Raw genomic sequence first — 15,686 nt, forward strand, 5'->3', positions numbered from 1 at the left:
ATGGCTACACCCACTTGCAGTTTCTTCATGTCAGAATTTCATCAAATACCCCTTGCCCTAAAATGAAGATGGAGTTGAGGCAGTGTTTCCTACAGGTTTCTCCCTAACAACACTTACACATCCACAATGATCACCATGTCCTTTGGAGAGGAAGCCCCTTGGATGTACCTGCAACAAGAGAAGAGAGAGAGCATCAGGCATGCTGCAAAGTCGGAGACCTGCCTAGAGACAGCAAAGTCATTCCACTGAAGTACTGGGGCAGCTGGTGGTGATGAAGCTGGGATGGGAAAATTACAGCAGTGGCTGGTGAGATGACTCAGTGTGTATGCATGTGTGTGAACATACACACTCATTCTCACACATGCATATATACACACATATTGCTGCCCTGCTCTAGACAGGGCTCAGGTGTTTGCAGGCAATTAACAAATCTGCTCAAGTGTTGGTAATCAGATTACTCTGATAACTGGAGACAACTAAATACCACAGGAAGTTCTGAGTCTCATGAAGCAATTAACACACATGGGTCTAATAACAGTCCTTAGTACAAGAGACAGCCTGCTGGATTATAGTACCCAGAACCCTTTGCAAGAAGTTTGTCTTTTCTGTATTCTGAGAGGGCACAATCATGGAATCATAGAACATTAGGGTTGGAAGGGACTCAGGAGGTCATCTAGTCCAACCCCCTGCTCAAAGCAGGACCATCTCCAACTACATCATTCCAACCAAAGCTTTGTCGAGCTGGGCCTTAAAAACCTCCAAGGATGGAGATTCCACCATTCCTCTCAATAACATGTTCCAGTTCTTCCCTACCCTCCTAGTGAGAAAGTTTTTCTTAATAGCCAACCTAAACTTTCCTTCCTGCAACTTGAGACCATTGCTCTTTGTTCTGTCATCTGTCACCACTGAGAACAGTCTAGCTCCATCCTCTTTGGAAAATGCCCCCCTCAGTCTTCTCTTCTGAAGACCAAATGGGCCCAGTTCCCTCAGTCTCTCCTCATAAGTCATGTGCCCCAGCCCCCTCACCATTTTCACTGCCCTCTGCTGGACACTCTCCAACTTGTCCACATCCTTTCTGTAGTGGGGGACCCAAAACGGAGCACAGCGCTCCAGATGTGGCCTCACCAGTGCAGAACAAAGCGGAATAATCACTTCCCTTGATCTGCTGGCAATGCTCCTACTAATGCAGCCCAGTATGCTGTTAGCCTTCTTGGCAACAGGGGTACACTGTTAACTCATATCTAACTTATTGTCCGCTGTAGCCCCCAGGTCCTTTTCTGCAGAGCTGCTACTTAGCCAGTTGGTCCCCAGCCTGTAACGGTACATGGGATTCTTCCATCCTAAGCACAGGACTCTGTACATTTTGCTGAACCTCATGAGATTTCTTTTGGCCCAATCCTCCAATTTGTCTATGTCATTCTGAATCCTAGCTCTACCCTCCAGCATATCTACTACTGCTCCCAGCTTGATGTCATCCACAAACTTGCTGAGAGTGCACTCCACCCCAGCTTCCAGATCGTTAATGAAGATATTGAATAAAACCAGTCCCAGAACTGACCCCTGAGGCACTCCACTTGATACTGGCTGCCAACTAGACCTTGAGCCACTGATCACTACCCACTGTGCCTGATGATCCAGCCAGCTTTCTATCCACTTTACAATAAAGCCTGGCAGATAGCTAGCTTCACAACTTGAGTTCTTTGGCTCTCCTACTGTGTGCAGTGCACCCCCAGAGAACCCCTTTTGGCTCATCAGCTGGATCCCATGTTTTTTAAGAACCAGATATTTTAAAGCCAGGTCCCTGCACGGTATGGAGTAGCTGTCATTGTCATTGCAAGGATGGGAGAGATCATGCAAAGGTGAAGGATCTTCGTCCTTCCTGGAAGATGGTGTGCCCCACAGAGGCAGAAGAGATGCTGTGATGGAAGCTGGGAGCCAAAGGGAAGCCGACTGAACAGGAAAGAGCTTTCTGATGCCAACATGGAATGCAGTGGCTAGAGCTCAACTGCAATAACCCTGCTGCCCAGGCAGAGCTGGAAGGCTGAAGTAAAGGGAGGGACACTGTTGGCTTACTTGGAAAGCCAAGGTGAGGATGCAGAACAGTGTTGCAAATTGATAGTGACCTGCCGCTCAGCATTGTATCAGCTTAATGAGCTCTAAATGCTAAAATCCTTCATCATCCCAGTCTCCCTTTTTCTAAGTGGCAATTGTATTGACACACACATACATATTAAGATCCTATGTCCCCTCTGCTGGTGGTTTCAAAGGCCAGACCTGATTACATATTTTAGCTATTGGGAGGCAAAACAATACCTAAAGCCTCCCTCTAGAAACAGTGAAGAAACCCACTATTGCCCTCTCTGGGCATGCACCCTACCTGGCAGGAACAGCAGGTGCTGTGTAAGCAGAATTCTCTTCTGCCACAAGGGTACAATGGTCTTACATGCTGCATAGACCCATTTTTGGTACACACAGAAATCCTACTGCAAAGCTAAACTCCCAAAGGATAACTTGCAGTCCTCATTCAGCCTCACAGGCTCTCCCCTTTGCTGGGGTCTGGCTTGGCACTGCCCAGCAATGTCTTCTTATTGTTTCCTTGGGCTCCCCTCTCTGCTGTACCTTGCCACTAAGGCTATATCTGCCCACTGGTCTACAATGCAAGCATAGGTTGTGGAGACAAACCTGGATTAGCTTTAAAATAGGCAGCTCTGCTCCCAGGATAGGTAGCCATGGCAGCATAGGACTCAAGGCCCTGGGTAAACACATGGACAGCCAGCCTGTGCTGCCGTGGCCACATTGTTAATGATATCTGGGTGGGCTCGTTGAAAGCTTGCTCAGGTCTGGCTACACCAGCTATAGTCACACTTTTGACTTCATTGTAGAAGTATCCTCAGGCTGTAAGCTCTTTGAGCAGGGGGCTGTCTTCTAATGAGGCTTGGTTCAGGGCCTCTAGCATCACTGTAGATCATGTTCATAATAAATAATAAGATGGATCTTTGCATTTGGTTTTGAATGGTTAAAATGAGCCGTGTGTGTGTGTGTGCGCGCACGCGTGTGAGAGAGAGAGAGAGAGAGAAAATGGAGCTTTGTAATTTTCTGCTCTGAACTGGTCTGTTTTCAACCTCTTCTCCTGACAGAAAGCCACCTGGCAGCCCAGGAGCTGGAATGCCAAGCTACACTTGTCACATGGGCCAGGAAAAAATGGATAATTTCTGGGGGAAAGTTTAGCATGAGGTTTGGTTCTTTTTACCCAGCTCTATTTACAAGGATCCTTGTCCCAAATAAGACAAGCTGATTATTTGCATTCTGAAGACCTCAATAAAAACCATGGCTCCCTGCACTTTGTGCTGTATACAACCTGAGGAAAAAAGGGTCCCTGCCCCAAAATTAAAAAATGACAAGAGACAAAGTGTGAGAGAGAAGTGTCATGGACAGAACTGGGAGCAGAACTCCAGTCTCTGGAGACCCAGTCCAGTTACCTGTCTGCTACCTCTTCCACAGTGTTGCCAACCCAAGAATTCTTTTTACTGACAATCTGCAAACTTTTTACTCACAGCCAAACTTTTACTGATACTTGGTTTTGCTGATATATGCTTTACATATTATAAATGGAATTCTTCTGCCAGACCCCACCCTGCAACTAGGCCCCAGTTAAAAGGGCTGGGTTCAAATGTAATTTAACATCAATCATAGTAAAAAAGTGAAGTAGTTTGGTTGTCAATAAGGAGTTTGCAGGAAAAAATGTTCTTGGGTTGGTAACCCTGCTTCACAGCAGTGATGGTTTTATACTGTTTCTCCTCTCCCCACCACGTGCCCCTGATGCCCTAATTGTACCCTGCATCATGCTGCCCTCCTCAGCCCACTCTCTAGCCTTACACCTGCTGAGCAGGGACTCTTTCTTCCTTGTGGTGTATACAGCACCTAGTGCAGGGAGGTCTGTTTTTCATGGAGGCCTTCAGAATGCTAATAATCAGCTTGCATTATGTGGGCAAAGGATCTTTGTAAAAAGTTCTGGGTTAAAAAATAGAATCTCGTACCAAGCTTTCCCTGCAGGCTGCTGCACTCCCACTCAGACACCAAGTGGCACTGCTGTGCTGTCTGTTGGAGTTTCAATCAAGCTGTGGTTGCTTCGTGCTTTTACTGATGGCTAAAGCTTTTTTACAGACTTTACTGACAGCCATTTTTAGCCTGATTTTTTACTGATAGTCAGTAAATATGCTGATAGCTGGCAACCCTGCCCCTCTACCTCACATATATACTGCCTTTTTTCCCAAGTGCCATCCTACAGCCTGGAGACTGAAGGGGGAAGCACAGAATCACAACTAATAACCTGACCACATCTCTAAATATGTTTCTGCAGGAGAATGTCAGAAAAAACTTAGAAATCATCTCCTTCACATACTCTACTCCAAAAGAAATCACCTCAAAACAGAAATCAACACATGCTACAAGAACCTACGAGAGATGAATCTGAATATCTTCCCAAACATTATACAATGTATACAAAAAAGGCTAAAGATTTATTACACTATCCATCTAACACAAAAAGAAGAAATGGAACCATTTAGTATAGGAACAACTTTCCCAACCACAAAACAACCTTCACAAGATCAACACCAATACCATACAATATTTCAGCATCATACTTGATGAAACACTAGTAACCAATCAATCCTCTAATATAATCAATTTCTCCACACACACACTTACCGAAGCTGAAAAATCTATCCACTCCAAAGGCCTTAATTTTTGTCCAGAAAAAAACACCTGAATAAGATGGTACAATGCGGAGAGCTAGATTTTTTTTTTTGACGCCTGCATCTGAATATATTTCTACAACCAAAAGGAATCCACTTTCAACCCAAATTCATCCGGTAACAACATTGCTGAAAAAACTGACGCCAAAAAAATCCAAAAAATCCTCAGATAGGACACCTTACAGTTGACGAAATTCAAACCTTGATCGCTATATTGACTGCTTCAGAGAAAAAATGAACAATTAAATACTCAGCAACAAATACCACTACAACCTCTTCCTCTCAGAAAGGAGAGCAATAATATCTCTAATATCTAACCACCAAATAGTAATAAAACCAGCAGATAAAGGAGGAGCTATAGTTATCCTTAACTGTGAAGACTACATAAAAGAAGCCAACAGACAACTCTCTGACACTACCTACTATAAAAATCTAGAGGAAGATCCAACTCCCCTTTTCATCTCAAAACTCAAAATCACCATCATATCATTTCTATCTGAACTACAAGAAAAACTTCAGACCCTGATCCCTCCACTACCCAATCTAGGGACTTTTTATATGCTCCCTAAAATCCACAAACAAGAGAACCCCGGCAGACCTATCATTTCCAACCATGGAACTCTAACAGAAGAAATACCAGGTTTCACTGAATCCATCCTAAAACCTCGCATCACCCAAAGACCAAGTTTTATTTCAAGACATAACAGACTTCCTCCAAAACTCAATAACATAAACCACCTTCCCAGCCAATACCCTCCTAGCCACCATGGATGTCATTAGCTTATACACCATTATCCCACACCAGGATGTCATTCAAGCCTGCCTCATATATCTACAGGAGTGAGATTACAACTCAGAGTACAGACCTCAGGATATCACTGAACTCATATAGTTCATTCTCACACACATCTTTAGTTGCAATAACCAACACTTCCTCCAGAACATGGGCACAGCTATGGGCACCAAAATGGCCCCACAATATGCCAACCTTTTTATGGCCCGCCTGGAAGAATTCCTCAAGAACTGCACCATCAAGCCCACATTATACCTGAGATACATAGATGACATCTTCATCATTTGAACTGAAACCCTGAAGTCTCTGATTGATTCCCACCAAAAATTCCACAATCATCACCCCTCCATCAGACTATCTCTTGAATACTCTAACACCAGCATTTCCTTTTTGGACACCATGATCAATATTCAAAATGGTAAAATATAAACCACCTTATACAAGAAACCCACAAACCAACATATATATCTACACAGAACCAGCAATCACCCTTAACACACCAAGAAAGCTATAATTTACAGCCATGCTCCCTGATACCACTGAATTTGCACCAAGGAGAATGCCCACGATCGCCACCTCACAAATCTCTAAAGGGCCTTCACCAAACAAGGACACTCCTCCAGAGAGAGAGATTGTATTTTTGAAAGAGCCACTCGGATACCATGTGAAGATTTGCTGCAGTACAAAAAGAAAATCCCCACAAATCACACACCATGAGTTTTATGACATATCACCCTTCCCTGAAACCTACATGGAAAATCCTCAAACAATTACAACCCACACTAGAAGAAGACCCAATTCTTAAAGAGATCTTTCCAGAACCACCAATAGCCTTTAAACAAGCACTGAACATTGCTAATGTCATCACCAGAAGCAAACTCCCTATGACCCAAACCACACCTAATGCATCCAGACTATGCCAGGACAATAGATGCAAAACCTGCTTACTAGGGCTGTGCAAAATTTCGCCGGCTGTTTTGACTCGTTTAGAGCTCGAAACAGCAAAATTGAAACAAAACAAAGGGCTTTGAAACAGCATCAAAATGAAATGAAGGCAGTCAAAACATTTCAAAAGTTTCAAAACATTTTTAGTTTTGAAGCTGAAGCTGGGCTTGCCTGCAGGGAAATGGAAAGTATAGAGAGGGAGGGGGAAGAGAGGGGAAGGACTACTCTGATACTGACTGTGACAGTTTGGCTGCCTGAGATGCTGCTGGTGCTACTGTGCTGCTTACTAAGTTATTACCTGTTGTCATTTAAAGTGGTGGACCAGACTGAAGCTGTAGGGGAGGAGGAGACCTCATTGGGACACACTACCGTGTCATGTAGAGGTCCCAGCACCCGTGAGGGTGCGCCTTAACACACACACACACACACACACACACACACACACACACAGAGTCACACGTCACAAGTTTTGCTTGTCAGCAGCTTGAAGTGCAGTTTCCCAGAAGCCCCTGCACCTATCTCCTTGAAATTTGGCAGGCTTTGTGGCCTCAGCAGGGGCTACCAGCCTGCTGTTTTCATCCCTCTGTGCCTTCACACTTACAAGTGACACGAGTTTTGCTTTCAAGACTCTGAGGTGCAGTTTCCCAGAAACCCCTGCATCTATCTCCTTGAAACTTCCAGGCTTCATGCCCTTAGAAGGGGCTACCATCCCTGCTGTTTTCATTCAAATCTGTCAAAAAATGATAATGTTATAGGCAGTTTTGTGCTTCCCCATTATAGCCTATGGGCAAAATGTTGAAACAGCGCTGAAACAATGAACCAGTTTTGACGAAACAACAAAACAGTGCTTTCGAAACAAAATTCAAAACAAAACACTGTTCCATCAAAATGGTGAAATGGAAGTCAAAATGAAACAGTGCTGTTTCGCACAGCCCTATCTCCACCACCCCCACAATAACTACACCCCACAACAGAACCACCACCATTCCTGGATCTTACACCTGCGCCTTCAGGAATGTTATATATCTCATCCAGTGCATGAAACGCCCTGATGGAAAATATGTAGGAGAAACCAAACAACTGTGCACCAGAATGAAAGCACACCAAAAAACTATCAAAGACAAGAATACTGAACTACCTGCAGGTGCACACTTCTCACAGGACACTCCGATCTCTCAGTTCTAATTCTCAAAAGGAACTTACAAAACACCTTCCATAGACGAGCCTATGAACTTCACTTCATAAATCTACTGGATACAAAAAATCATGGCCTCAATATAGACATTGGATTTATGACACATTACAACCTGCCTGACATCTGATTCACCAGGTATGTGCCAGACCTGACCTTGTACCCTTTTCTTCCTGCACCCCCTTCCAGCCCTGTCCCTCCTTTTCTACCCTTTGTCTTCCTAATTTCCAGCTACTTACTTTTTCACAGACAGCCTCTTTTCTACCTTGGAAAACTACTACTGTAAAGTCTCCTTTACTTACCTTTGGCCTTTTCCCTGCCTTGTTTTTCCCCTCCCCTCCCTGCTCTACCTTTCGTTTTCCTAATTTTTATCTATTTACATTCTCACTGACATCCTGTCACACTTTTAGCTTCTTTCATTCCTTGGAGTCTCAGAACAGCAGAGACTTCTTAAGCCTAAAGAAGGGTGACTGCACCCAAAAGCTTGCAAATAACTTTTTTCCCAACTACTCAGTTGGTCTAATAAAAGATATCACATCTACCCAAAGAACCTTGGCTGTCTGTGTCCTTAGACCAACACGGCTGCAATCAAAAACCCATCTAATAACCTGACTTTGGCTGTGCTTGTACACTTCTGGCCCTGTTTCTCTTTCCTTAGAGAACCATCACTTGTTGCTCAAAACTCTCACTAGCCCTGTTCCCAGCACCTCCTAATCAGCAATTCTTCTTGGCCTGATGGTCCACAGACATTGGAGAGTGCCCCCTTTACCACCTTGTCATTTCTGCAGGGAAAGGGCTTTGACTCCCTGTTTGCCAGATGCCCATCACTAACAAGCATGGGATAGGCTGTCACATGAAATGGTAGAAAGGAAACAAATGAAATGGCACTTGGAGCTTGTAGTAGACCCTGGTTGACCTTTGAAGAAGGCAGAGTAAATCTGCACCTTACAGACTAAAGAAAGTAGATATATATTTATATAGAACAAGCTTTTGGGAGTTGCAGCTCACTTTATCAGCTGCTGTGAAAGAATGTGCACAAAACACTGTACAGGAAGGAGAGAAAAATCAGAATACAAAAGACAAGGAAGGGAGAGAGAAAGGGGTAGGGGCAGTGCTGCGGAGGGGGGGGGAGGCAAACAAACAAGCAGTAAACGCATAGGAAGAAAGGAGGCACAAAAGCTACTTCAGATAGAGGGTTAAGAATCCTATAGTCCCTGTTTAAACTGATGAAACCACCAAGGGCATTAGCAGAACTGGTGGAAGCAAAGCTAAATAGCACAAGAACCACAGCCTGTGGTACCAGGTGCTGCAGGGTGGTGGCTCTGTTTGCCTGGCTAAGGTGCATTTAGACCCCACAGAGGTGAAGTGGGAATGGGACTCCGCTGAGTCTCATTTAAAGGGAACTTGGTTTTCCACACACATCTTGTCTGTTCTGCTGCCTTTGCTTTTGCTCAGTTGTATGACAGCTTCCCCGGCAGACCCTCACCCTATGGTAAGGGTGAAAGTGCACCTGGAGCTGGGGGGACAATCGGGCACCTCATCCTTAGGGGACACATTTCTCCTCTTTGTTCCACAGCATAAACAAATACCTGGCAGGCAGAGAACAGGTTTTGATGTATTTGTTACTCCACCATTCACCCATAATCACAGCCCACCTCTTTCTCCACAGCTTCCCCATCTTTGCATGACAGAACCTGCCCTCTGGAAACTGGCTGATGGACTTGGTGATGTGTGATAGCATTCTAGCCTGCCCAGTGAAGTTAGCCATGACTGAATAATTTCAGCAAAATGGTCAGCTGCACTAGAAGGCACCTGAAGAGATTCACAGAGAACCTTTCAGTCTACACAACACACAACTCACACACAGGCACTATCATGCTCCTCCTGACACCCCTACAATGCACAGTTATACATGCAGACATATAGCACGAATGTGTGCATGTGCTCATGCACACACACACCCAGTAATGTAGAAATGCATGCACATGATCACACACACATACCCACTAAAAATTTAGAAATGCCTGTACAGGCACCCAGCACATACATTCATATCAGCATCTTCTTAATACTGCAGAAATATGCATTCAGATACACAGTACACACAAGGTCATATACACATGCATCTCAATAATTTGCATACAACACATACCACCAATATGGAAATCCACATACAGACACACTCAGTGCTCTCTGCAGTTTTCATAATCACACAGCTCATGCCACTTACAATACAAAAGTGCGTTTACAGATGCTCAAATACATATTCCAGTCTAGGAAACTTCAAGCATTGCAGACACACAGACCCACAACTACAGGTACAGACACACAAGCACACAATTCTGTTGTACATGGTTGCAGACAGATTGCTGCAAAGGTGTACTTTTACCTTAGTTTTCTCAGGTGATGTGGTACCCAATTACCAATAAGCCAATGAGAGTTGTGGGTGCAGAACCCTTGACAATCAGAACAACTGTGTGCACCTGCCTCTTCTTTCCTAAACACATCTTAATATCCATTCACACACATTAAGGTTGTTGTTAGGTGGAACCTGATTTCTTTTTGGTGCCTCTCTTCATGCTAAAACCTCCCTTGCCACTCTCTCCTCTAATGAGAGTAGCTTAGTGTAACCTGCAAAGCTTGAACCGATTTGGAGGTGGATAGACATTCCCTTTTCATTCCAGAAATTCAGGCACATGGCTGCAGTGGTTCAGGCTAGAAGTCGGGAAGTGCTAGAGCAGCCCTCCCTTCCCTTCCACACTGCTGAGCTGGGGGGGAGGCATGGCCAGTCCTCAGCTGGATGCTCTGATTAGGGAGGGGTTCCCCCCTCCTCCCCAGCAGCCCAGTAAGGAATTGATAACACAGTGTTTATCAGCCCATTATGAAAACAAAAGCTTCTCTCATTAGTTCAAACTCTCCTTAAACAACTTTTTCCAAGGAAGGGAGTGATGTTACCAGCTACTTATTGATTAGCTACAAAAACCCAAAAGCCAACACTGTCCTGTCTGCCTTAGTCCTGTCTCCCACAGCACCATATCCACCATGTGGTATGCTAGATAATGCTGAGAGGTGTCTGTGTAAGGAAGAGGAGAGGAGGGAATCCCTGCTTCAGCAGGGAGTGGTGAGGGGGAGGGGGAAACAAGAAGAAGCTAGGCAGACCCTGCTGTACCCGCAGTCTCTGCTAGAGCTGCAGCCAGGGAGCAGAGGGGAAGAGCCAGCCCAGCTCTCTGGAGCATAGACCCCACCCAGCCCAGAGAGCATGCCAGGATGCTGGAGGACTCTGATTTAACTTAAACCAGAAAGGGGTCTGGGACAGACATTGTATACCGGTTTGACCTAAATCAGTTAAGTTTGATACTACTACCTGATAAAAGCAGGTTTATCTCAAACTGTTTTCAGCCATTTTCAAACTGGTTTATGTGTACCTAACGTCTGTTCTGTTACAGATTTAAACCAATTTTTGATCACTTAAACTGGTTTATGTGTAATATCTGTTTCTAGCCTAGCTCGGATGCTATGATATAAGGGCAGGGACAGGATTTTTTCTCACATGTCTGCAAGGAGGTATGAACTTGGTTCCCCCTGGCAAATGACCAAAGTGGATAGGGACCCTGCTGCAGGGTGAGGAGGGGGGCTCTGTGCAGTGCTGGAGGGGGACTCATCCCCCTCCTCCTCCCCACCTCCTGCAGGGTGAGGAGTGGGGCTCTGTGCAGCGCTGCCCAGCCTGGGCACAGGGGGAAGCTGTCACTGAGCTGCAGCCACTGAGGAGAGCCCCACCCCTGCAGCCCCGGCCGAGGCAGCCACATGTGCTCAAGCTGGGCTGCAGGGGCAGGGCCACCCCCAGCAGGTGCAGCTCAGACAGGGAAGCTGAGCCCTGTCAGTGAGTGCAGCCTGGCCTGGCGCACATGGGCAGTGGCTGGCCAGGCAGTGGCTTACCTGGGCCAGCTCAGAGGCACCGGCAGGCCTGAAGCCCAGAAACCACCCACCATGGAGGCTGGCTGCAGACACATAAGCCCCCACAGTGCCTCCAAGCTGGCCCGGGTAGCCTGCTACCTGACCAGCTGCCTTCCATTCATGCTGGGCCCAGCTGTGCTCACTGAAAGGGCTCAGCTTCCCTATCTGAGCTGCTAGGCGGGAGAGATGGAGGAGGAGGAGGGGAACCTCTGGGGCTGGGCAGTGTGGCACAGAGCTGGGAGGAGGAGAAGGAGGTGGAAGAGTCCCCCTCTGGGGCTGGGCAGCACAGCATGGAGCTCCCTCCCAACTCTGTGGCAGTGGTGGGGGAGGAGGAGGGGGAAGAGTCCCACTCCAGCACTGCACAGAGCCCCACTCCCCACCCCACAGTGGCGGGGGAGAGGGAGGAGGAGGGGGAAGGTTCATTCTCTGGGGCCAGGCAGTGGAGCTATGTGCCCAGATTGCTCCCGGCTGTTAGGGAGCTGCTGCAGCAGACAGGGCTGTCCCTCTCTTCCTCCTCCCCCACCACGAGAGTCTGGCCATGCCCCTGTCTGTCCAGGCTCCCGCTTCCCCCACCCTCTGAACCCTGCAGGCCACAGTGGGGATTTAAATCCTTCCTCAGTTATAGTCAGGCCTGCAGGGGCTTGGCCATACCCCCCACTCAGCTCAGCTTCCATGTGGAAGGGAAGGGAGGGCTGCTCTAGCACCCCCGAGTTTCTAGTGTAAGCCACTGCAGGCATATGCCTGCATTTCAGGAATGAAATGTGGATGTCTGTTCACTTGCAAATTTGTTTAATCTCTGCAAGTTAGAGAAACCTGCAAAAATTAAATCAATTCAGGCTCGGGCTTTTTGAAAAGGGTCACAGGGACCTACTTGTGGCTGCTGAAAACTCTGTCTGCAGTGCTGTGTGCATGCAGCAGGGCCCAAACAAAGGGAGTCCATAGTGCAGTGGTTCTCAACCTTTGTAGGCTCCACGCAGCCCCCTATAACTCCTGGGAACTGAGCAGCACTCCAATTCAATAACTACTTATTTATTGTAGCATTTAACTCTTGGCAGGAAAGTGAAGGAGTGGAACAAGCTCTTAGCTTCTTGAAGAGCACAGGGGCTGGGGCAGGGGCAGGCAATTATTTCAAGCAGAGGGCCGCTTACTGAGTTTTGGCAAGCCATCGAGGGCCACATGACAGGTAGCCAGGGGTAGATAAATATAAATTTTCTAAATTTTTTAGGGGCCCCGCAGGCTGGATAGAATGGCCCGGCGGGCCGCATCCAGTCAGCAGGCCACATTTTGCCCACCCCTGGGCTGGGGTGATCATAAGCTCATCTGCTTGCACTGGAGCTAGACATGGACCAGTCTATGCTTAGCTCCTTACACAGAGGGAAGCGAGGAAGAGTGAGCACTTAGGTCTTCACAGAGGGGCCGGAAGAGACCAGTGTGACCTTTTCCAATGTAGACCACATTTACCTCCTTACACAGGGCCTAGTTAGGAAAAGGCAAGTACTTATGTCCCCCCATGCTGTGGCATCCTCAAAAGGAGCTTGCAGCACCCAACCATCCCTGTTGAGAACCACTGCCCTGGTGGAACTCCCTGGGCTGCCCCACCACAAGAGGGCGCTCCCCATCCCTGTTCCATAGAGTGAAGTACTATGTTAGCCTGTGTTGGGGTTATGATGACAACCTATCCCTAATTAGGTGGGACAGTCCCAAAATTTAAAGATGAAGTCCCGTTCATCTCTGGGACAGTATTTGTTCCAAATTTCTAGTATCATGCAGTGAATCTGGGTTTTCCATTTGCCATAGAAAAACATGGGAAATGGTGGGTTTCCCTCCAGGGGCTGTTTGGGGCTGGGAAGAGCAGGACTTAGGGGGTGTTATGTGCAAGTGCACGTGCATGTGCATATGCGCACACGTGCATGTAACCAGTAACATTGCCCCAGACAGCAGTAGAGAGCAGCTCCCCCAGCTGTCTGCAGATAAGTCAGGGCGAGAGGGCAGATTGAAGCCCCCATGGTGAGGGAGGGAGTTGGTCAGGTCTGGCGGCTGGGCCTAGGTGTGCTGCCCAGCCAGGGTGGTGCATGGTGCATGGGACCCAGGGCCCAGGACAGGAATGTGTGGCCACTGGGCCTGGCCCGGGACTGGGATGGCGCCATGGGTGGCTCATCCAGGGGGTGCGGGGAGGGGCAGTTCCCTACTGTTGCACACACTCCTGGGAAAGAGGGCATGCCCTCCCCCCCAATTTGTGCATGGGTGGGGAGGTTGCAGGCTTGGAGCTCCCCACCTTGCTGCCCTTCCGCCCAGGAGCACTGTGCTGGTCATGCCACCATAGTGAAGCTCCCCCTGAGCACCTGGCAGTGGTGGTGGCAGCAGCAGTGATGCAGAGTTGTGCCCTCTACTGCTTATGGGTGGCCAGGGGGCACCTTGCCATGGTGGCATGGCTGGCACAAGGTTCCTGGGGGAGGGCAGAAGGATGGGGAGCCCTGAGCCTGCAGTGGGAAGCCTGCATCTGACCTTGTCCCCCACAGGCTCTGTTTGGCTGTGCTCCAGCTGTGCCACAGGTGGAGGGTGAGGGACAGGCAGACATGTGTGCTGCTTTCCAATTTGGAAAAGGTGGTAACTGTAGCTGGGGTGAAGGTGCAGGCCCACAGATCTACCCTGCCCCTCTGGGGGAGCACAGTACAGCACTCAGCACTGCTAGACTCTCCTAGCCTTTGCATGCAGCACTGGAATTTTTTTTATTTATAATACGCATTACAGTGGTGTCCCAAAGGCCTGGTTAGAGATTGTGGACTCCACCCTGCCAGATGCTGAATGAAAGCCAGGCCACCTCTGCCCTGAAAGAGGGTAAGGCTGCCACAAAATGTAGGGTGACAGTGACTTGGGCAGAGGGTTTCAGAGCACTGCCAGAAATAAGACTGGCATCATTTCTGATGACTCCTACAAAGAAAAAAGATGGCTGGTATTAGGTCCCTAGGAATTACTCTCACAATCCACTGCATTATGGGGAAATCACTTAGGAAATGGTAGTGCTCTAAGTATAGGTATTGTTATAGTTATTGTTGTTACTATTATTACTGTAACATATAGGAGCTTGCATCCAGGTACAGGGATCCTCTGTGCTTGGTCCTATACAAACCCAGCACATAAAGCCCCTTACTGAGTATGGTGTGACCCAGCCTGCTCCACCAACCATTCTCTATCCTTGTAATTATGATGTTTAGTCCCTAGTACTTTTTCAGACATGACTTGAGGGAGCCTTTTCTACCAAGACCACCCACTGCTTAGAAGGGTCCAACATTGCCCTAGTTGAAGTCAAAGGAAGCTTTATCACTGACTTGAATGGGATTGGGCCTGACATCAATTAATTAGTATTTAATTACTATCAATTACTCAACATTTCTGGGAATTACTTGTAAATGGACACTCTTTGATTACTAATCCGAGTTACTAATGTTCTCTAATTGGAAGTGATTATATTTTCTTTGGGTGTGATGCTGAGCTCTCTCCTGCACCAGCAGCTGTGGGACAGACCAGTCCCTTGAAGGCGAAGGAAAGCTTTTCTCCCAGTAATGGGGTCTGCTCTAATCTCTCACCTCTTGTCTGAGCACTGCCCGCTCCAACCTTCCTCCCCGTAAGGCACAGGGTGAGGGAGGACCTGTATACTGGACATGGGCCTAAGGGGCAGGATCTTGTGGCTGACAACCAATATGTCTAGGGCCTACTCTCCTCTCTCCCACTGATTCACCACATGACCTTGGGAGTCACTTCCCTACTGGAAGAGTTCACAACCTGAACTCACAGGAGCTTGGAAGGGAGTTGGGGGTACAGCATGGGAGGGACTTATGCAGTCTTACATAGAGGGCTAAGGGCAAAGCCCAGGGTTGTCCCCCAGCTCTCTGGTGCCTTGTGCTCCAGCTGCACACTCTGCCTCTTCCTGAGAACAAAGCATCCCATCCCCAGGGAGGTGGCGAGGTTTACACAATATTTGCAGAAAGCTTTGAAGATGTAATGCCCTAAATGTGATTAGGGAAGCAGTGGGAGAGAAGAGCGT

The 15,686-nt window shown here is 47.5% G+C and overlaps 1 protein-coding gene across 1 annotated transcript in view; it reads right to left on the reverse strand.

Moving 5' to 3' along the window:
* The window catches only part of CACNA2D2 (calcium voltage-gated channel auxiliary subunit alpha2delta 2), a 750,433-nt gene that overhangs the window by 123,910 nt on the left and 610,837 nt on the right, over positions 1–15,686 (reverse strand). Inside the window, exon 9 of the mRNA XM_025204332.1 lies at positions 118–168. Within this exon, the coding sequence (XP_025060117.1) occupies positions 118–168 (51 nt within the window). The remainder of the gene's footprint in view (positions 1–117; positions 169–15,686) is intronic.

This window comes from Alligator sinensis, unplaced genomic scaffold (assembly GCF_000455745.1).
Source record: "Alligator sinensis unplaced genomic scaffold, ASM45574v1 scaffold858_1, whole genome shotgun sequence".
In the NCBI taxonomy this organism is placed as follows: Eukaryota; Metazoa; Chordata; order Crocodylia; family Alligatoridae; genus Alligator; species Alligator sinensis.